Here is a 23,463-nt window from a genome sequence, read left to right on the forward strand (position 1 = left end):
AAAATGTTTTTTATTTTACTCCAACCCAACTCAATCCAAGATTCAATTTCTTATGAAAAGCCTAACCTGAAATGTTACCCTATACTTCCCTTTCAGATGCTGATGGACCTGTTTTTATTACCAGAATTTCTGATTCGATTTTAACCATTCAGTTCCTTTTATTTCTACCACTTATGAATGTATTATATGACATTATCTGTCCTTCAATGTCTGCAAATAGGAAATTGTCTTGAGTATGAAATAACACCTCTATGGTATGTTGCTAATATTTTCCATACATGAGTCAAGACCATTTGGAGTACAGAAGACTCCGATAAAAATAATAATACATTACAGGATACACTGTGAAGTGATGTGGGAGGGCACAGCCAATTTTCACACAGCAATGTCCCACAAACAGCCATGGAGGGAGTGACCAATTTTATTTGAGGAATTGTTGGCGAGGCACCACGACATCTTCTCTTTTCAAATAGTGCCATGGGATCTTTAAAGTCCACCTGGACAAGCAGATGTGACCTTGGTTTAAGATCTCATCCAAAAGGCCAGAAGCCATGTGTGTAGCCACCATCAAAACATATAACAAAGGTGTACAGCCACCAGTAGTCTCTACACTTTAGTGACTCACCAGTTTAACTCATTAGAAATGTTATTTTAATGACATCAAAGTATATATAGTTTATATATTGAACAAATAAGTGGTGCAGCTTATTTAGAATTTAATATAAAAAATATCCATATTTGGATGTTATTCTCATGATTTATGATATCTGATTAGTAAATTCTTACTTTATACAGGGGAACGCTGATATAACATCCTTTGATGTAACACTGGCTCACTTATAAAGCAGATGGCAATGAATCCTGACATTTTGTAACATTGAAGCCTGAAAATCCTGTTAGTAATAATAAATAATAAAAATCCTTGCATTTGATATCACATTGTCGAGCCATCTCAAAGTGCTTCACCGGATATATGTTAAGTGGATTGACTGTGTATATTGTGGTTGTGCATCGTGAGGCTGGCAAAATTAATTTGTTGAGAAAATAGCACAAGTGGATTAGATGATGTTAGCAAGAACAGCTTGAGGGCTGGCTTTCTGTGCTCATGCGTACTGCGACCCAATGATACCCCCAGAACTGTCATGAACGCTTCAGCTGTTTTGTTTCCTCACTTACAAATGTAGACATTTTCTGAATTTCGGCCATTGAGTCAAAAATCCATAATACATATTAGGTTCTTTGTTAGTGTTACTTATATCAATAAGTCAGTCTGAGAACACAATAGGTAAGAACTGTATGTTGTATTTGGGGAATATTCTCTCTGTCATAAGTAAGTATACGTGGTGAATAAGCAAATATATGTGGTGGAATAATTACCACAAATAGGAATCACCACGTGGGACATTTTAAAATGAAAAGTCTAACAGTTCTGTGTGAGTAGAACTTCATCATCAAAGATATAATTTTCAGACGAGGAGTTAAACTAGGCTCTGTCTGCCTCTTCAAGTAGATATAAAAAGATCCCATGGCACTATTCAAAACGGAATGGAGTTTTTCCTGATGTCCAGGACAACGATCCTACAGATAAATCGGTTATTCACCTTACGGCATTTTGGGGGACCTTGCTGGCACAAAGGCCTGTCTCTTTTAGTTTCACAGTAATTGCACGTGAAATGTTTTGAGGCATTTCAATGAGATATGATGTTACGCAAATGGAAATTCTTTCCTACTCATCAAACACACTACAATACAGTAACATTGTGATCAACGATATAAGTCATCAGTGGAAGTCCTGTAGCATATTGGTTAGAGCACTTGCCTCGCAGGATTTCCAGGCAAGGCAAAACCTTAGGCATGTTTCCTTACTCCACATGTCTCTTGTTTACCTAGCATTAAGGAGGAACCCGGTTGTTGAAGCGTTCTGGGACTCAACTCCGCGTGAAGGACGCTGTATAAATGCAAGCTGTTGTTGTTAGTCGATTGGTGGATTGCTAACTGGGGATAATAATCCCTCAAAAGATATATAATAATAATAATTTGATCACTCAATCCATGACGGTTTGTGGGACGCTGCTAATCGCAATTGGCTGCCGTGTTTCGTCCACAAGATATACAATCAATTCAGTATATTCTGTGAAGTGCTTTGAGATGTATCAACAATGTGACAAGGTCCTATGTCAAACAAAGGATTATTATTATTATTAATCCTTGCTCCAATATTTAACAACTATTTGTTTGTCTGAGATGATTTATGTTAAATTAATACATGCCAAAATTCTCATTGATCATATGAAAGATTTGCGCACACAACTGTCAACAATAATGACCATTATTTTGCTGTGTACTGCTATCCATCCTCGTACAAAACCAGTGGAATGCATTTGATCAAACTAGTAAATACATGATGATCAGACTGTGAAGGCATTTTGAGCTTCCATGGCTTTTGATACTGTATCACAAGATACAGTGAAGTGGAGCCCTTGATGGATGTTTGTCCGGCAAACAGGTTACTGCCAGGAAATACTTGGTTCAAGAAATAAAGGTGAGAAGGTCACTCACTGCACAGGTGGTGTGTAATTGCAGATCAACATGGGGATATTAAGAAGTTAGTGCTCGGGTAAAGCAATTTCCAGTGAGACATTGACACCTTCTCAGCATGAGCCAGTAGGTTACATGTTGTTATGCAAGATGTCTGGCACAAGGCAGCAGCAGTCAATCAAAACAAGAGAAAGAAGTTGGAAGATTAAGGAAACTAAACCCATTGGACAGTATAAGTAAGTGACGGATAAAAAGTAAGCAGATGGTCAGGAAGATATAGTTGTTTAAGAATATTTTAGTCGAGCTGACAGAAAAATGTCATACACAGTTGTTGCCAAGGTACAAAATAAAGGAAAATATCTGTTTGATTTGCAAAGAATTATTAAAAATATGAGGCAAATAATATGTAGGTAAGTTAAACATTTTACTCTTAGGAAATAACATTATGGGATATAGTACAAAGGTAGTTCAGAACATACATACATACACACACACACACACACACACACACATACATACATAATAATAATAATAATCCTTGCATTTGATATAGCGCTTTTCACGTCGGGAGGACGTCCCAAAGCGCTTCACAGAACACACTGTAAAGTGAATTGACTGTATATTTGTGGGCGAACGCGGCAGCCAATTGCGCACAGCAATGTCCCACAAACAGTCGTAGATTGAAAATGACCAATTTATTATTGTTTTTGGTTTTGGAGGGATTATTATTAGGCTCTGTGTGGAGTAAGGAAACTTGCCCAAGGTTTCGCCCTGCCTGGAATTGAACTCAGGTCTCTCACTTGCAAAGCGAGTGCTCTAACCACTGAGCTACAGGACTCCTACATGCGACCGGAAGGAAGGTGGAAGGCAACCCAAATGGAACCTGGTCTTTTTTTTTGTCTAGCGTTTCTTATGTTCTTATGTAAAAAGAAAGAAAGAAAAAGCAAGCAAGCAAGCAAGCAAGCAAGCAAGCAAGCAAGCAAGCAAGCAAGCAAGCAAGCAAGCAAGCAAGCAAGCAAGAAAGAAAGAAAGAAAGAAAGAAAGAAAGAAAGAAAGAAAGAAAGAAAGAAAGAAAGAAAGAAAGAAAGAAAGAAAGAAAGAAAGAAAGAAAGAAAGAAAGAAAGAAAGAAAGGCCACTGTTTGAGAGAAAAGTTGACCTGTAATATTCCACACGTTTGGATCATGAAGGCCTTTCTGGCCACTTGATCTTACTTCATTTCCAGAACGACCATTCTACTCTCTATATTCTGTGAAGATGTTCTAAAATATTTGATATGTGGTTTTATACACTGCATTGTTGCACGTAAAAAAAAATAATATGCGTCTAAGCTTAGCAACAGTTGATATCTAAATTTGCAGGTACGTATGTCAGTGAAGTTAAACTATATAGAAAATCACAGCAAAGAAGGCAATTGGAATGGAAAATATGCAGTAGTATGGACAAGGTTGGGACATCCACAAAGGTCTGAATTATAATAAATCTTGCATTTCTATTGAACCTTATCATATCATCAAAAGATCTTAAAAAGTTTCACAGGATGTTTTAGTGTAGTATAAAGTATAAAGATTATGTCTCTATAATAATAATAATCTTTATATTTGATGTAGTGCCTTTCATATCAGGAGTATGTCCCAAAGCATAAATCACATCTGCAGTGAAGGTGTTTTATGGGCAAATATGTAGGCAAGTTAAGCGTTTTACTCTTCTCTTGATGCTGTGATTTCTTTATTAGGTATCACAGGATTACAGAAGTTCACCTGACTGTCTTCCTTCTTGCAGTATCTAACTTTTTCTTAAATGTGTCCACCCCCCTGGCTTAAATCTTCTTTTTACCGTTAACTCATTCCAGCTGTTGATTACTCAACATATAAATTAAAATATTTCCTGATGTCTATCTAATCTTGCCCTTCATAACCCTGAACAATTAACCCATTCCTCCTTGTTCTCCACAAACACACAATTATATCTTTTTGGTATAATTTTGGTAAATGATAACTACTTTCTCAGCAACAGTATATTTATTTGTATCTTAAAAAGTAACAAAATGGTTATTGTTTCCTGAACATTTTTATATTCACTCTACACTATAAACACACGTTTTCTTAAGAACAAAAATCACATCCAAACATACTGGCATGACAATCTAAAGAAAAAAACACGTACTGAAGTTTGAATGTAAATAAATGATCTAGTTCAACTGAACTGTGAATGTATTTTACATCAGCTATATGACAGTCACTACACTAAAAAAAATCCTGTGTAATTTCTCTTACAAGTGGATGACACATGGGTAAAAACTACAAAAGGCATTTGTGCTTTTTCCACGGATTCTTACAATGGTAAATATTCTAGCTTATAGATGTGCTTTGAACTACTGAAGCCTGTCAGACAAACGCTATTAAGTGCTAACTGATGAGTCAGTTATCATTTCATCTTCACTGCAGCAAGTACTGATGTGAAATACAATATATGAATGCACTGACTCAAATATTACAACATAAATTGAATACAGACACCAGGCTCAAATAGACCCTCCCTTTAAGCTACACACAGAAATCCTAAGCCACAGGTCACAGCTGTACACATATGGTCTTTGCTTACTGAGATGAAAGAAACTTGCTTCAGAGGAAGTATTTCAGTTAACAATGGAAAATTAAAGTGGAGTATCACAGTTATCCCTTTGTCTATAAGGCCACTATGAACTGAACAGTAGGATATCGATTCTGATTGTGAAGTAATGGATGATTTTCTTAATGTTTCTGAATTTTATTTTGACAAGGCCATTGGGTGGTTAGCATTCATATAATATATCCTTTCCTGACCAAACACAGAACTTTGTGCCAAATTCAGCACATGCAAGGTAGTCAGAATAAAACACTGACTGATATTTCTATGACTGCTGGAGAATACATTCAAGTGTGTCCACAGTATACAAACCCAATCAAGTAGCCAACATCGGGACTGAACTGTAAAATATAAAATGTAAAGGGGCCTCCTGGCTATTTGATGACATCCTTTCAGAATACAATACCCTGAATCTGAATCTTGTTTCCTTGGTGTTTTTTGGTATTATTTTATACTAACTTTCTCAATTCTGCTAAACATATTCTATACCAGTGAAGGTCCCTCTGAGATGTCTCATTTGCAAGGCTGAAGAGCCCATCTTATTGAATTGTGCTTCATTGCTTATCGCTCTAACATCGAGTTGCTCTCCATCGCACTAGTTTCCTTATCCTATTCTGTGTAAAGGCCGCTATGTAAATGCAAGTTGTTGTTTTGTCGCAGTATCCAAAACTACACCCAATACTTCAGTGTGGCCCAACCAAAGCACTATACAGCATGAGCATGACTTCTAGTATCTAAACTCAACTGATTTGGCAATGTAGACCATAATTTTGCTTGCTTTGTTTATTGACGTCTCACAATATTTGGACATGTTGAGCGACAAATCAGTTAATACCCTTAGGTCTATTTCCTATTTCGACTTCGGCCATATCACAGCACAACTATATTTTATAAATCTTTGTAGAAACATATATAGTTCAAAACATCAAAAGCAGAATTGTAAAACAATATACTGCACAAAATACAATGAATCAATGAATAATCAAACAATTGCTTTACCCTTGTGTACTTCTTTAAATATATGCGGGGGAGAAATATAAGATACAACGTGATAATTATAGCTGGTGATATTGATTATGAGAACAAAAAAGTCGGCATTTAATGTCATTATAAACCTATCCTAGATTTGGCACCAACTCTCAACTAAGATAACTTCTGTCCTTTTGGAATTCAAAATGTCAATTTTTGCAATGATCACTGTTCCCAATGCCAGGAATAATTTCAATTCCCTAATCTCTTCATTATCCTCACCATGGATCGGAAAAATCCATGGTGAGGATAATGAAGATTGGGGCCCAAAATTATTCCTGTCTCTGGTAGTAGTGAAAATAATGCTGCCATTTGATATAACCCCATTCCCATTGTCAAGACATCTCAAAACATTTCACAGGATTTACTGTGAAGTATAATGACTATGTAGGTAAATGTGGCAACCACTTTGCCCACATCCAATATCCCACAGGAAGTAATTGACCAATATTTTCTGGGGGATTGTTGAGTAACACCGATAATGTTACTCGAAAAGAGAAATTCCCTTCTCTTTCTGAGTAATGTAATTGGATCTTTATTGTACACCAGGAAAGTATGAGAATATAAATTTCATGCTTATTTACTAACCTAAAAATATGTTTAAAAATAAAACTTTAATATTAAATCTTGCTAAGTCAGTAAAAGATGAAAAGCTGCCAAAATTGACTATGAGAAGCTTGAAGAAGCCAAAGTCGGGGGGCGGGGAGAGGGCAATCTTAAATCATAGTTTTCAGGGAATAAAGCAGTCTTTACTTATCCCGGGTGTTGATGAATGTACAGCTAGGATGACCTCAATTTTGCCTTTCAAAAATTAAACGGCAGATTTTGTGTTTGTTGTATTCACTCCAATTTTCCTCGCCATCATGTATTCCTGCAATTTTCAAATGTTTTTTTCCTTAGCTGCAGTTTGTCTTCACCTTCTTATTCATCCGTGGCATCCTACTACTTCTTCATGGAAAATATTTCTCCTGCATCTTTTCTGTCTGATGCTTAAAAATCTTCCATTGTTGCTCAAGATCCTTGTTTGCTAAAGTTTCCCTCCAGTCTGCCAAGGAGATGGTTGCTTCCTCATACCATTGTGATTAGCTTTTTCCCCCCATCACTGCCACATTAGTTCAAATTTGAATTCAACTAGTGGAAAGGGATACATTTTGGTGGGATTGGGCGAAGTCAGAACATGACACTGAATAATATATAAATTATTCTGCTTTAAAGTTACTCATTACATTTGCTTGTTTAATAACAACATTTATAGAGTTTGAATTGCTGTCAGAATTCCATTTTCCCATTAGTGCTGAAGGGTCTCAAAGGTCGCAAACAGGTTAGTTCACTTGCAGCTTCCAGTTCTACTTTGGATGCAAAATTCCTGCCATATTTTGACCCAGGGATAAAAAAATGTGGTAAGTCACGTTTTTCACCCGCACCCCCCGCCCCCCCCACCCCCTCCCCCAGTCGTAACAGCAATGCAACCCAGTCAGTTAGCGATATGTCAGGTATTCGGAGCCAACAAAATCACTTTGTAAAAAAATATGATTCACATTTTCCAAAATGGACAGATGTTAGAAGTTACAAGTAAAAATTAGAATGATTAAAAATCATATTTGAAGTTAGGAATAGGTAGAGAAAATGTAATGGGTTGAAATTCTAATAAATTAATGCTACTGGAGTAAAGTGGTCAAGGCGCTGTAATTATAAATTTAACTACACAAGAACATGTTAGGTACGATATTCCTCAATGTAGCAATGTGGTATGTTTCCTGTTAGCGAATGTGAAGGCAGCCTCAGAATCACCACTAAGATAAGCATTTCTGCAAACACAAGTTGATTATTAGTCCCTGTGCAGGTCTGGAGTATATCAACCCTAACAAGAATGGGAATTGGCATCACAGAATAGCTGGTGTTGGTGGAAGGTCATTAATACTCCAAGAACCTATCCTTAGGATTTCTGGTCACATTGTTGGGTCTAAAATGCACGAGGATGCCTGACAGGAGGCCTATCTGTGCTTCACAAATCTCAAGCCTGGTCTCTCTAAGTATCTGGTGTATGTTCATCTGTCCAGGGGGATTTGTTGGTTTTCAGTCCAGTGAGCCATTCTGGAAACTAAGCCTCACGTATGCGAAAGACCTAGAGCTCAAACAAGCTGGATGTTTTCTGGATGTTAAGAGTCAGGTTTTGATTGTCCTCCCCATAGAAACCACAAGGTAGTAGTTGTTTATGTTCGCTTTCTCAGGTTTTTTCTTTAATCACCTTTAGAGGTTTAATGTCTGCCCTAACCTAGCTCTTACTGTTATAATATAGAAAGAATAATTTCGCATGATGTTTTACATTTGCTACACGTCCCTTTCCAGTTCTCCCTTGGCTGCCCCAATCTCTTTTTTCCCTATTCTGTAACAGTCTGGTATTCAGCCTTATGGACGCCCTTTCCTTTCTTCCTAGAAGTTTTGTAAATCTATTTTTTCTTAATCTCCTTTTGTATTTTTCTTGGATCCATTTTGAGCCTTTATGTTTAATTTGCCCAACTGGACTTCAGTATTACTTATCCTGCAAGTCTGCATAATGTTTTTATAGGATATCCATTTATCCTCATCTGATTTGTTTTTGAGTAATGACTCCATTCTGTGTCACTTAGCTCAGCCCACATACAGTTTGCTAATCTAAAGTTGGACACTCCAGTTTGGCTGTGTGGTTGTGTCGGTTTCCAAGTCAAATTAAATTTTACTGAGCTATGATCACTGTCACCTAGTGGTTCAAGTATTTCTCTCCCTGAGTAGCGTCTGTGTCATTGACTAGAATTAAGTCAAGAAGGGCCTTGTGTACTCTCTCTCCCGTTGTACTCTGGCCTGTCTGTCCCACCATCGGTGGTCGGGCCTTCAGCCTTTCTGCCCTCGCCCTCTGGAACTCCATTCTGGAGCCCCTTCACTCGCCCCCTCCCTTGACTATTTCAAGACCCATCTCAAAACCTTCCCTTTTGACCGTGCCTTCAGCATCCTCCAACTCCCAGCCCCTTGCCCTCCACCCCTCCTGATTCCAACCTTCAGCTTGGGTGCAAACCCCTTGACTGTCCAGTTCCTTGGGATGTCCTCCTGACCTAAAATGCTCTATGTAAATGTAATTTGTTGTTGTTGTCTCCCATATAGTAGCACTGGCACTTGAGGGTCCAGGACAGGCTGGAGTTAAACTGTGCTGGAAATGACTCTTCTACAATCTCAACCCATTCACACACCCACCGTTGAATTAACTGAAAAACAGTTCTGAAGAAATACGATCAATTAAGAAAAACAAAACCTTTTAATTAGAGTGAGAGGTTTTGGATAACGCAAAATGAAAAGAAAGCAGACAACTTTGAGACACTGGTAGCTACACAACTTCTGCAGAAAGATGCTTTCTTCTTCACAGTGGCCACCTCAGTATAACATTATCCTGCTACATATGCAAAGACATTCACACACATATAGTCATTGTGTCTAATGTATGTGGTTGAAATATGCAGAAAACTTGAAGTGGTTTACTGGCCTCCCTCTACCTAAATAACAGTAGCTGAAGTGGGACAAAAAGTCTGGGATAAAGTTGCCTGATATTCAGAAGCAGATTATTGGGGAAATGAATAACAAACTATCTGGACATGTGGAAAGTATGATTGGGTGACAGACAATGAATGGCATATGAAAACCTGGAAAAAGCTGGAACTTTCTAACAAAAAGGAGGCAGGTATGCCAATTTAAAAGTAGCATATTTATTCTTTTACTTCCTCTATATAAAAGGCTTAAACAACCATCCAACAAATATCTTTATTTTAAATGTACAGCAATAGACTGGTTAAGTAGAATGCCTAACTTCTAAAGAAAGATTTGCTATCATATGTACTTGTATTAATATGAAACCAAAACTGTTTTGAAGTTTGATATTCAAAGCAATCATCTCTTCTTTTTTTTCTCGGGCATTCTTAAAATGTTCCTGTAATTCTTGTTAGCAATGATGCTCACTGTACCTAGACAGTCCCACTGGTGGAAACATGCTGGACTGCACAATTGTGAGAGGCTGCTCTGTACAGTCATGTGGTTTTGCTGAATGCCAAATCGGAAGGAAAAGACATTCCCTGCATTTTATAGAGCAAGATAAATACAGAAAAGAAAACAGATAAAAGATGGAACTGTTGCATATGAACACAGTCAAATTCTTTGCTGTTCTGGCACTCTGGAACAATTTAGTTAACCTGGACAACAAACCTTTTCCGTAGATGATCATAACTCAGTAACTTATAATTTTTTCACTGAAAATGTTTCTGCAAAAAAAATGTTTTCTCTATTTTGTAAATCATCTTAAACGATGTTGGTTTAGAACAGTTAGTTACCAACAAAAAAACCTCAGATTCATTGCTGCTGCTGTACAGTCTTAGCAAACACATAGCTAACTGGGACAAGCTCTTTTTTGTGTGACTGAATGACACTTGGGGAGTGCCAAGAGCAGCTTTATGCCAGCCTTAGTGCCTGTTATTCAAACACAGCCAAATTAAAGGTCTCCAGAAGCACAGTCAAGGCAAAGATAAGGGAGCCTCTCACCAATACTCTCTCCCAGCTGGGATTTGTGAGACTATAATGCAGCACTTTGTTAGGAATTTCAGGTTCAGTAACATGATAACTTAACACTCGTTTTTAAAAATTAACTTCAGGCAGTGGTCTAGCTTTGAGATTCCAAGGCTTCTTGACCTCCAGAAAGAGCCTTAAACATGCTCTCCTTTTGGCACTGGGACAACAAGCAGCGCACTGCTCATGCATGTAGATTCCAACTTACACAGAGGTGTTGTGGCGTTAAGTGTAAAGACAGCAGGCTTCTGCTTCCTGTTCACCAGCACCCAATCTAAAGTGAAAAACTCCACACCTGACAGTCCTCAAATCAAACTTTCAAACAAGTGGCGTACATTAAAACCAGCTATTCATCTTCAGTACTCCATTCTTATATAAACAACATGCACAGGTAGGGTGCTTTGGTTTCCAGAGCCTCCCGTCTCTCAAAATTTTGACTCTGAGGAGCTGGAGCACTGTGCTGTTTGCTGCCAAAAAGTATTATGCTGTCTGAGAACTTTCTGACAGGAATACTACTCTCATTACTCCTTTCTTTCTTTTCATGCTGTCAAATTAACTATTAATTTACAGCAAGGGCAGTCTGCAACACTGTCAGAATGCCAACACTACACTCTGCACCTCCAGCCTAAACCCTGGAGCCAGCATACACAGCTGAAACAGTAGGGGCTGCCTCATGCCAAGCTTCTAAAAGGAAGTACTGTAGTGGCAAAGTACAGCAAAAGAAAACTCGTAAAAATTACAACCAAGAGAAATTAGAAGGCAAAATTAAAATCAGGACATAAACAGTGACGCTAATTAAAAAATCATCAGATGAAAAAAAACATCAGTCAGTTTTCTGAACATTTCAACAAATTGCATTATGCATAGCTGCATAACTTCACTTCTTCACATTGAAGTGCATAATCTGTTTTAGTTACACTCATTTTGGCAATGGTCATTTTGGAATAGCTTCAGTGGGAATCACAAATAATTATATTTCCTTATTTTGTAATTTACACCAATTCCTGCATGGAACTTGTCTAATGAAAGGGAGTCTTTAATACCAAAGGGCAAGCAAAAACTATCTTCAAGGATTTATGATTTTAACAAACAATCACCAATAGCCTAGCAATCTACAGTAAAAAGCAGCATGTGTAGCTTTCAGACAGAGAGACAATAATGGAGCATATCGATATACTGTGAGATACCAAGCATACACGTCAAAAAACTAGCTAATAATTAATCTTCTTACAGTGTATCCGTGTTCACAATGTCTGGTTCATAGAAGCTGCTCTGTACAGAACAGCTGCCAAGAGTAGAGAAAGTCGCCTAATCACTTTTAAGTTTAGCATGATCTTAACCCATGAATGAGTAATTGTTTGAAATGGCTTTAATAATTACCAACATATGAACAAAAATATCACGTTCAATTAATAATGCTAATCATAATAGTCTTTCCATTTGATATAGCACCTTTCACATTGGGAGAATGTCCCAAAATGCTTAACATGATTTACTGTGAAGTGTAGTGACTATGCATTTTGCAGGCAAAATAAGTAAGATTCTACAATCAAGCACCATTGCAATTCGTTTTTTCTGTGTGGACAAAAGTAAAACAATTTATTTCATTATTTCAGAGGTGTATAATTTAGTGAAATAAACATTTCATTTTAATTTAGTAAAAAATAAGTATCTTGTTAAAATCTGAGGACTACAGTATCATTTATTCCATTATATTAAGACGTCTCGAAATTATGATAAAGGGTTATATCAAATGCAAGAATTATTATTATTATAGCAACCCTTCCAGCTGAACTTACATTGTCGAGTTCCAATTATAAACAATTGAAATAGGACAATCTAGAAATCTAAATAAAAAATACTTGAAGAATATAGTTAATGTTTTAGTAAGAACCTTCGTCAGAGCTCAAGTAAGTGAGTTAGAAGACCCTCCTTTATTATGACTAAAAGAAAACACATATTAAAAAAAATTACAATCAAACAATACATAGGAGCAATTAAGGCATTAAAAATATTTAAAAGGAGAATGCCCCTCTTCTGTTAATTTTGTTGTGTTCTCTATTTTTGCACTAATGCCCCTTTACCACTGTTGTCTTACCGTAACAAATTCTTTACCTAACCCTTTTTACTCCATTTCTGTCATTGTTCAGTAATGCTAATTGGATGCCCGAATCTCTGAACAGATCTGGTCTTAAAAATACAGTGCAGAAAGTCTTTCAGAGTCATGAAAATTGTTCTGTTAGTAATTAAAGCCTAAAGCATTTTTGACATTGATGTGGCGCTTTTATCCATGTTAAGTCCTGGAGCTCGGTGGTTAGAGCACTCGCCTCGCAAGCGAGAGACCTGGGTCCTATTCCTGGCAGGATGAAATGTTGGGCAAGTTTCCTTACTCCACACGCCTCTGTTTACCTAGCAGTAAGTAGGAACCCGGTTGTTAGTCGATTGGCGAATCGCTTTTTCCAAGAATAATAATCCTTCAAAAAAAGAAACAAGAATAATTTGGTCACTCAATCCATGACTGTTTGTGGGACACTGCTGAGAGCAATTGGCTGCCACAAATATACAGTCAATTCACTTTACAGAATATTCTGTGAAGCGCTTTGAGATGTCTAGAAGACATGAAAATGCAAGGATTATTATTATTATAAAACCCAGTTCTATTAAGGGTAGTAAGGGAATTCCTGAGCTTTCTGGTCAAAGATGCCTGTCACCTTGTGTACATCTCATAGATATGTCACAGACACCCCCCCTAAAATCTACATACTTATTTAATATCTTCAAAGAAAAAATAGCTATACTCATGCCTAAATATCGAAAAGCTCAATGTGCTCTATTATCCTATTGAGTGGTTAACACCTAACAATTGATCATTTAAAGGATTTTCTGAAACAGAGATCCTGTGATCTCTGATATTGTTTTGAGCCCTATGCTGTGGACACTTGCTAATGCTTTATTTGGACTTCAAATGAGATAATTGACACAACTGTTCATTCAGCAAACTAGGTCCAATCTTGGATCATGGAATTCTTTAGATCCTGACCCACCTCAAGTGGCAGAGATGTTAAAATTAGAAAAATGTCAAAGTGCATTGCTTATGTTGTGTTTGCTTTACTTCTTGAGGGAATATGTCTTTGGACATGGTAATTTACTGTCAAATTGATAAGAAGGTACATTACATTAACCTGTTTCTACTTAGAATGGTCCAAAAACATAACACATTTGTCAAAGTAACCAAAATATCATGTTAACAATCTGTGGCATTCTTTATGAAATTTAACAATGACAAATTTGAGTAAATTAAATGGGATTCCTTCCCAAATAGGCAAGTCTTGCTTGACAAATGGAATATAGAGTTCTTTGATGAAATAATGTGGATGTAGTATCTATGGATTTTCAGAAAGCTTTTGATAAGGAGCAACATCAGAGGCTTGTTAAAAAAACAGGGCGTATTGTATTAATGGAAAGGTAGCAGTATGGATAGAAAGTTGGTTAACAGATAGGCAGCAAAGGGTGGAAGTACAGGATTGTTATTCACAATGGAAAGGTATAAAGAGTGGTTTCCCCCAGGGATCTGAGTTAGGACCACTGCTTTTCTCCATTTATGTAAACAGATTACACAAAAATAGGGAGTGTAGCTAACAGTAAAGAAGATTTTAAGTAACTTCAGGGGGACATAGACAAATTAGTTGAACTGGGCAGAAGATGGTGAATGAAACTTAATACAGACAAATATGAGGTCATGCATTTTGTAAGAAAGAATAATAGATCAAGTATATGTGAGGTGGTAAAAGGAGTGGAAGAACAGAGGGGTTAACATACACAAAACCTTAAATGTGGACAAAACTGTCAAGAAAGCAAATGAAATCCGAGGTTTAAAAATATGGATATAGAATGTAAATCCAAAGAGGTACTGCTAAACTCATAGAAATCATTAGTTAGACGGCAGTTAGAATATTGTGTCCAATTTTGGTCACCTCAATTTAGGAAAGACGTCAAAGCAACAGAAGAGTTCAGAGGCCATGATATAGTGGGTGAGTGGTTTGGCCAGTGAGCAGAGACTGGAGGTAATGGGACATTTTCCCATTAGAAACAAAAAAGATTGAGGGCTGATCTGATTAGAGGTATTTAAAATTATGAGGGGTTTTGATACAGCTCCTGAGCAAATGGGAAGATTAGGACAAATTTTCTCACACAGAGTAGAATGCTATGGAATGCCCTGCAGAGAGCGGTGGGTGGTTGAGACAGAATCCATATTCACTTTAACTAAGGGTAAGAAGCTTGGCAAAGTAGGAATCAGAGAGAAGAGGAAATCGTAGGAAATTAAAAATGTTATATCTGAATGCGCGAAGCATTTGGAATAAAACTGATGAATTAAAAGCACAGATAGACACATATGGGTACGATCTAGTAGCCATCACTGAAACATGGTTACAAGGAGATCTAGGGTGGGAGTTAAATATTCCAGGGTTCTCAGTTTACAGGAAAGATAGGCACTGTGGGAAAAGAGGTGGGGAGGTAGCCCTGTTAATTAGGGATGAAATAAAAGCAGTGGAGAGGAAGGATCTGAAATCCGATGACCAGGAGGTCAAGACAATATGGGTAGAAATAAAAAATAATAAAGGGAAGAAAAAATTTATGGGAGTGGTTTACAGACAGCGATCACAATATAGCACAGGGTATCAATCAAGAAATCAGTGAAGCATGTAGGAAAGGTAAAGTTAATCGTGGGTGATTTCAATCTCCGCATAGATTTGGAAAACCAAATCGGCAAAAGTAGGTCAGAAGAAGAGTTCATTGAGTGTATGAGAGATAACTTTCTAGAGCAGCATGCTGAGGAACCAACTAGGAGACAGGTCATCCTAGATTTTGTTTTGTGTAACGAAACTGGGCTAGTTGGCAGTATAGGTATTAAGAATCCTCTGGGGCAGAGTGATCACAATATGATTGAATTCTGCATTAAGTTAGAGAGGGATAAAAGTACCACAGGGAAAGCTATTCATCCGTGGCTAACTAGACCAGTTAGGAAAAGCATCAAATTAAAAGAAAAGGCTTATAAAACTGCTAAGAAAAGCGGCAAATCTGAAGATTGGAAGAGTTTTAGAAACAAGCACAATAAAACTAAAAAACTCATTAAGAGCGAGAAAAAGGAGTTTGAGGGTAAGCTAGCTAGGAACATAAAGTATGATTGTAAAAGTTTTTACAAATATATTAAGAGGAATAGGCTAGTGAGGGTAAATGTAGATCCACATCAGTCAGAGACGGGAGAAGTTGTAATGGGGGACAAGGACGTGGCAGAGTCCCTAATTGGGTACTCTGCATCTGTCTTCACCCTAGAAGACACAACAAGTCTGCCAACAATAGAGATGCACCAAGGGGATAAGGACAGGGAGCAACTTAGGGAAATTTTCATTAGTAGAGAATTGGTGCTAGGGAAACTGTTAGCACTAAAAAGTGACAAATCCCCTGGCTTGCATGCCAGGGTTTTAAAAGAGGTAGCTTATGAGATAGTGGAGGCTGATCTTCCAAAATTCCTTGGATTTTGGAACAATCCCAATGGATTGGAAGATCGCAAATGTCACACCACTATTTAAAATAGGTGGAAAGGAAAAGATGGGTAACTATAGGCCAGTTAGTCTCACATCAGTGATAGGAAAAATTTTAGAATTGTTGATTAAGGATGTGGTAGTGCGGTATTTAGAGGGGCACAATATAATTAGGCCAAGTCAACATGGCTTTACAAAAGGGAAGTCATGTTTGACAAATCTCATAGAGTTTTTTGAGGATATTTCCAGTAAACTAGATAAGGGTGAATCAGTGGATATGGTCTATTTGGACTTCCAGAAGGCATTCGATATGGTTCCGCTTAAAAGGTTAGTCCAAAATGGAATTGGGGGGAGCATATTAACTTGGATTGGGGAACGGTTAACGGGTAGGAAACAAAGAGTAGGGATAAATGGGTCCTTTTCAGATTGGCGGGATGTGACTAGTGGAGTGCCACAAGGATCAGTCCTTGGGCCTCAGCTATTTACCATCTACATCAACGATCTAGATGAGGACATCGAAGTTAATATATCTAAATTCGCGGATGACACAAAACTAGGAGGAACTGTCAACACAGAGGACGACATTAAAAAAATGCAGCGCGATATAGATAGGTTAGGTGATTGGGCAGATAGGTGGCAGATGAAGTATAATGTAGGGAAGTGCGAAGTCATCCACCTAGGTAGCAAAAACAGTAGAGTGGGTTATTTTTTTGAAGGGGAGAGGTTGGAATGTGTTAGCGTCCAGAGGGACTTGGGTGTCCTTGCACACCAATCACAGAAAGTTAGTCTGCAGGTGCAGCAGCAATTAGAAAGGCGAACGGTATGTTATTCAATATGAAAGGAATAGAGTATAAGAGTAGGGAAGTCTTGCTGCAACTGTATAGGGCCCTGGTGAGACCACACCTGGAATACTGTGTCCAGTTTTGGTCTCCTCATTTAAGGAAGGATGTACTTGCCTTGGAAGGGGTGCAGCGTAGATTTACTAGGTTAGTACCAGGGATGAAGGGGTTGAGTTACGAGGATAGGCTGACCAATTTGGGCCTATATTCTCTAGAATATAGAAGAATTAGAGGGGAACTTATAGAAATCTATAAGATCATCAAAGGGTATGATAGATTAGATAGTGGGAGATTGTTTCCCCTGGTTGGAGAAAGTAAAACCAGGGGTCACAACCTTAAAATCAGAGACCAGCCCTTTTGCACTGAGTTGAGGAAGAACTTCTTCACTCAAAGGGTGGTGAATGTATGGAACTCGCTACCCCAAAGGGCTGTTGTCCTTGAACATATTCAAGACTGAGATAGATAGATTTCTTATTGCAAAAGGGATTAAGGGATATGGGGATAAGGCAGGGTCAGGTTATTAGCTGGAGTTAGATTAGAAGATCAGCCATGATTGACTGGCGGGACAGGCTCGAAGGGCCGAATGGCTTACTCCTGCTCCTACATGTTATATTATGTTATGATTTCAAAACGGAACTAGAAAAATATTTATAAAGAAGTAAACTACAGGGGTATAGGGAAAAGGGAAAGTAAATGAGATTTAAAACATTGTTCTTAACCTTCTTCTGTGCTGTAAACTTCTATTGTTCTACGGTTCTGGAACTGTGTTTTGACTCAATCACACAAGGTACTGATATTCAGGAATCTTGATGTGAAATAGTTCAAACGATACTCCATTGTACAATACATAAAAACAATCTCAAAGGAATATATCCAGGATCAAACATTGATGTGGATTTGTGGCAAACACGAGAAGAGGCTACAGGGAGGGACGGATCCGGCCTACGCTGACCTGTCGCTAAGCGCCCAGGAAACGGAGTCGGCTTTCACAGCGGGCACATCTATTTACTAAGGTCTCTCACATGAGGACCTGGATTAACCAGCTGTTGCTGAGTATGCCTGCTATGTGGCATTAAATATGGACCTCAAGAACATTAAGATAGTTGGCACGTTACAACCTGAAAATTTCCCAAATTAACAAATTTATTTTGATCTCATTGAATTTTAAAACTGCAAATAAATGTTGCTATTGTGCAATTTTCCCCCCAGAAATTTCAGGCACAATTTTGTTCCAAGTGCATTACATATCCCATAACTTGACTTATGTGAATTGCAAGAAAAATGAAGACAGCGATCACAGTCAGGGTATTAACAGCAACAGATCAGAAAAGTGAAAACAAAACTATAAAAAATAGAAATAACAAAACACAGAAACCGCAAAAAGAAAAAGTCAAAATTTTTTAAAAAAGACAGCGATGAGAAGCAAATAGAAATATAAAAAGCATGTCACAAATTTCAAAAACAACCTTTCACGCACACATAGAGGAACTTGTAACCAAAATATAATTCTTGGATTTTATGTGGTGTTAACAGATCGTCAAGACATTTCAAAGTACTTCATCAGATCTTACTGGAAAGTGTCGTGACTTTCGTGGGCAAATGCCACAGCCTATTTGCACACAGAAATGTCCCACAAACAACCAAGAAGTGAATGACCAATTTTATATGGCATGGAATGGGATCTTTAACATCCACCTGAACAGGCAAATGGGACCTCGGATTAATGTCTCATTCAAAGGACAGCACCTCTCACAATCCAGTGCACTTCTAGCACTGCATTGGAGGGTCAATGAAACCTGTGAGCTCGAAATCCTGACATGGAAATTGAGCCCATAAATTTCTGACTAAGAACTGAGTGTTTCTGACTGAGCCAGGCTGACACCTGGAGGAAGAAGAGCGAAAGAGAAGTATGGAAACAGTTTATTCCCTTCCATAATTTTCTCTTGATGCACACAGAATGTTTTAACAGACAGACAGACAGACAGACAGACATAGGAAAAATACATAAAAAAGGGGAAAAAAAGAAAATGTGACATACAGAAACGTTGTCATTTATGGGAACACTAATGGAGTGGAGAATTTTTATTTTCCTTATCCTAAATATGTGGACTAAAGTCAGCATATCACTAGGGACATCACCTTCTTCTCTTTTCTATTTAAGATCCATTTGACTTCTACCTTCCTGCACTTTATGTACAGAATAACCTCATATGGTCATCTACAGTTGTCAGCATCAGTCACATTCACTTGCCTCCACTGAGCAACACAGCATCCTTTATTTTCTGCCGTTCTGCATTTTCAGCCTCTGGGCTTAAGTTGTATTTAGTGAGTTTTTGAACTTGACTTGATACCTTTATAACTTTTTTGATTTATGCCACATCCTGGTTTCAAATTTGCTATCAATCATAAAAAGGCCTTTCCTGTAACTCAATAGCCATGACCAGTGTCTTTCATTAGACCAGAGCTTTGTGTTGTGTAAGTTTTGTTCATGTCTTTCAAAAAAGATAAAGAATAAGTTTAATTTACTTACACGAATGATCAAAATTAAATGTTCGTAGCATGGTCTGAGCTGAGCGAGTTGATTGTAGTATTCTACAATTGCTAAAGCCAATTGTAGAATACTACAATTGGCTTTAGCACCTATAAGTCAGAGAGTAAAAAAACAAACCAGTGTTGTGTTCCTGCACATTAATTAGTGATTCTTGCTTGAGGATGCTCATTTGTGAACATGAGGTTATTCAGGATGGGTTCAGATTCTGAGTAACACTCATTTTAAGATGCACTTGAATAATGGGCATTTGATTGAGGTAACAGAGGGTGCCCAGTAGAAGGATAAAGATTCAGATGCCTTAAGAATAAGATGCATTTCGAGAAGACTTAGGCAGTATTTCCTTTAAATACAATGCAGCCAAGCTGTAATGGCACTTTACCTTCCCACATATATGAGGGAAAATCAGTTCCAAAACATTGACAGGGAAATAGATTTAGCCTGAGCCCTAGTCTTAAATTGAAGCTGGAGAATGTGAGAATTTCATGCTTTTTTGCATAATAGTAACATAAAAATAATTGATACAACTAAAAAAAAACTTAAAAAGCTGTGCTAGCAGCTAGAATACAAAAATAATTCTGTTGCATATAAATTTTAACAATGGTTGGGAATTGATCCACTACTGAACGGGCTGCCAAGAAATAAACATTATTGTCAGACACACTGACAGATATTTTGTTTTTATTAAGATAGATAGGTAGGTAGGTAGGTAAATAGATAGAGAGATAGATAGAAGAAGATAGTTACCACATGATTACACATGCATTTTTTTTNGTGGTGTAACATACAGTAATGTGATTGGATATGTGATTATGGCATTATGGTATCACTAAATATGTCTTCCCATTGTCAATGCACTCAATGGGCATCTCCATGATTCATGATTTCAGTCTCATGCTGGAGGCTCAACAGATGTGTGATACATTTCTATCAGTTCTCATCTGGTCACTAGTGGGGATGTGTCCCTCTTGGGAAAACAGAAGAGCATAGCTAATGTCCACTTTCAGGAATGTGTGCTTACATGATCAATGCATGGGATTCACAGCTATTAAAGTGTCACACTATTGTAACATTCTTACAATATAAAGCATGTGATCAGATAGATTCATTTTGATGTGGAAATATACTTACCAGAAAACGCTTGCTAGATAAGACGTACAGAATTTTGGAATCAGTGAATTCTTTATTGGACAAAGAAAATTACCTAATATTTACAATGAGGTCTAATATTCAGTGATTTCTAACAGGATTCCTTAATACAGAACCTGGAAGACTTTGGTGAATTCCACTCTCATGTGATGTAATCTAATGTTCGGTGGAGCGTCCATGTGAATCAGTGTGGAGTGCTTAGCAAACTTCCTATTATCAGATGGAGTCCTCTCTTGGTTTCCTTATCAATGAATCTTATTAGAAACAGCTGCATATTAGGACCCAAGTGTCAGAAATCATATATTTGTGAAGCCAAATACCTATACTAATTAGAAATCACTGGAAGTAGGGATTTTGAAGATTGAGCGATACTTGTTGGCTCAACTATTGTTAAGGCCCACAAGAATGTTTTGAAAGAAGACTACAAAGATTTATACATAATATTGAATTTGCGTCCGCAAGACAATTTGGGGCATTATAGACTAAATACAGTACCGTGTTTTTATAAGACGCTTCTTCATAGCATGAATTTTGTTACAACACGTTGTACTATGGATCTCAATCACTGCAGATACATGCAGCTGGCTAGTTCGCTTCCAACACGCTGGCCAACTTTTCCACCAACGTGACCAATTCCAGGTCATCAGATTGCAGCTGATCTCATTTCCCGCTATTTGCATGCACAACAAACAGGAAGACATGTCGGTAATAACGTGCTGACCAGGATAGCTTCACCCCTTACTTGTAATGTAGCTTGCTGTAACTCTTTTAATATACAAAACTGTGACAGTGCCAGTAAAATTGATATTATAATCACCTGTAACTTGGAATTTTGAAACTGACCTTAACCACTCCATTCTCATGCATAGTGATGCAGTTGTCAGGATTAAATGAGAGGTGATACAGAGCTTGTGCTGTAGCACGATGCACCAAAGGATCCTTTGATTTCAAATATCGAACCAGTGGGGCCACAGCCCCTGCTTCTCCAAAAGCGATCCTGTTGTTACCCCATGTGCAACAGCAAGCAATGGCGTCTGCCAAGTGGTGGCAGAGCTTATCATTTGTCTGTTGGAAGGGCAAAACAAGCGCAGCACATTACATTCCCCATTGGGATAATAAACAGCATATTCTAGTTTTTATTCTAGTATGTATACTATATGCTCCAAAAAGTTATAATTAACATGATAATAATTAAGTGAAGAAATGCTTTCAGATTTTTAAAAATAGTTAGGCAGGTTTTGTTCATCTTTTCTTCATTTTTTTTACATAATGAATAATGTTTATTTCCCCACTTCATTAAGTGCTATGAGGCCTACCCCACATGAAGGGTGCTATATAAATACAAGTTGTTGTTGTCCATTACTTTTATTTAAAATTTGTAAAAATACATGCTTTCATTTATAAAATATATTACTGCTTTTATCAACACATTAGTGTAATTAATTCCACAATTGATCAGGTGTTTATAAATGGATTTAAAAAAAACAATGGTTTGGGATACCACAGAATCTTGAATCAATGTTTTATAAGGTATATAATTTGCAGTATGAATAAGTTAGTTATTCACTGAAACTTGAAACGGTGTCTTGGACTATAAAATGAAACAAAGATCTAGTTTAATGGAATCAAACCATTACAGCACAGAATGAAGCCTTTTAGCCTATTCTGGTACTGGTACTAACTTCTGCACTGAAGCTATCAACTCCAATTCCATTATCCTGCTCTTTTCCATAAGCTTTAGTATTACTTTTCCTTACACACTTATCCGATTCCTGTTTAAATATTGTTATGCACTCAACTTGAACAGCTATTTGTGGTAATCAGTACACATTTTCAGAATCCTTTGGAAACAAACTATTTTTACTTTTAGTGATAATTATCAATTTATGATTTTTTTTATGATCAATTATTTTGTACATTTGCACAATTAATATGACACTGAGATTACTTACTGTGCTTGCCAGATTTGACAACATTGGGACAACTCCATGATCAGTTATAACCGCTAGATTTTCCTCATCCATGGCTATTTTGGCTAAAGCTGCACAAACACTGGCGAGTACCTCTGTGTTGTTGGATTTCAGCAAGTTAACAATCAATTCCAGACCACCAACAAAGGATCGAACCATTTCTCCAGCTTCCTACAAAAGTAAATAGGATAAAGTGTTACTTGCAGCAATGCGAATGGTGGAATGTTGACTTTGCCAGGAAGGGTAGTTAAGGCCAGAGCACTCATTTAAAACGTAAATGTAGTTTGATGTTATTGGGGGGGGGGAAGGGGGAGTAGGGTAGTTCTGGAAGGATGAGAAGGGCCTCTTTCGTCAACACCAATCTTGTGAGCTATAAATCTCATTGAGAGTCTGAGCTACTTTATTTTAAGTGGAAACTGCAATAAAAAATAATAAACAAAATATTCTGGAAATCAAAAGCAGCAATCAGCATTGTTGTGCATAGAACCCTTCATCAGCTCCCATGAGAATAGCCTGAAACAACAGAGAGCTGTTGCAAACAACAGGAAGCAACAACAGCATTTACATTGCTCCTTTCATTTAAAGCGCTTTACAAAATAAGATAAATTAGAAATGAAGTGATTGTTAATATGGAGAC

At 37.5% G+C, this 23,463-nt stretch overlaps 1 protein-coding gene across 1 annotated transcript in view; it reads right to left on the reverse strand.

Moving 5' to 3' along the window:
* The window catches only part of odad2 (outer dynein arm docking complex subunit 2), a 144,789-nt gene that overhangs the window by 3,180 nt on the left and 118,146 nt on the right, over positions 1-23,463 (reverse strand). The window contains exons 19-20 of the mRNA XM_042332036.1: positions 22,809-22,997; positions 21,700-21,921 (exon numbers count right to left, since the gene is read on the reverse strand). Of these exons, the coding sequence (XP_042187970.1) occupies positions 21,700-21,921; positions 22,809-22,997 (411 nt within the window). The remainder of the gene's footprint in view (positions 1-21,699; positions 21,922-22,808; positions 22,998-23,463) is intronic.

Source organism: Callorhinchus milii, unplaced genomic scaffold (genome assembly GCF_018977255.1).
Source record: "Callorhinchus milii isolate IMCB2004 unplaced genomic scaffold, IMCB_Cmil_1.0 Scaffold2, whole genome shotgun sequence".
NCBI lineage: Eukaryota > Metazoa > Chordata > Chondrichthyes > Chimaeriformes > Callorhinchidae > Callorhinchus > Callorhinchus milii.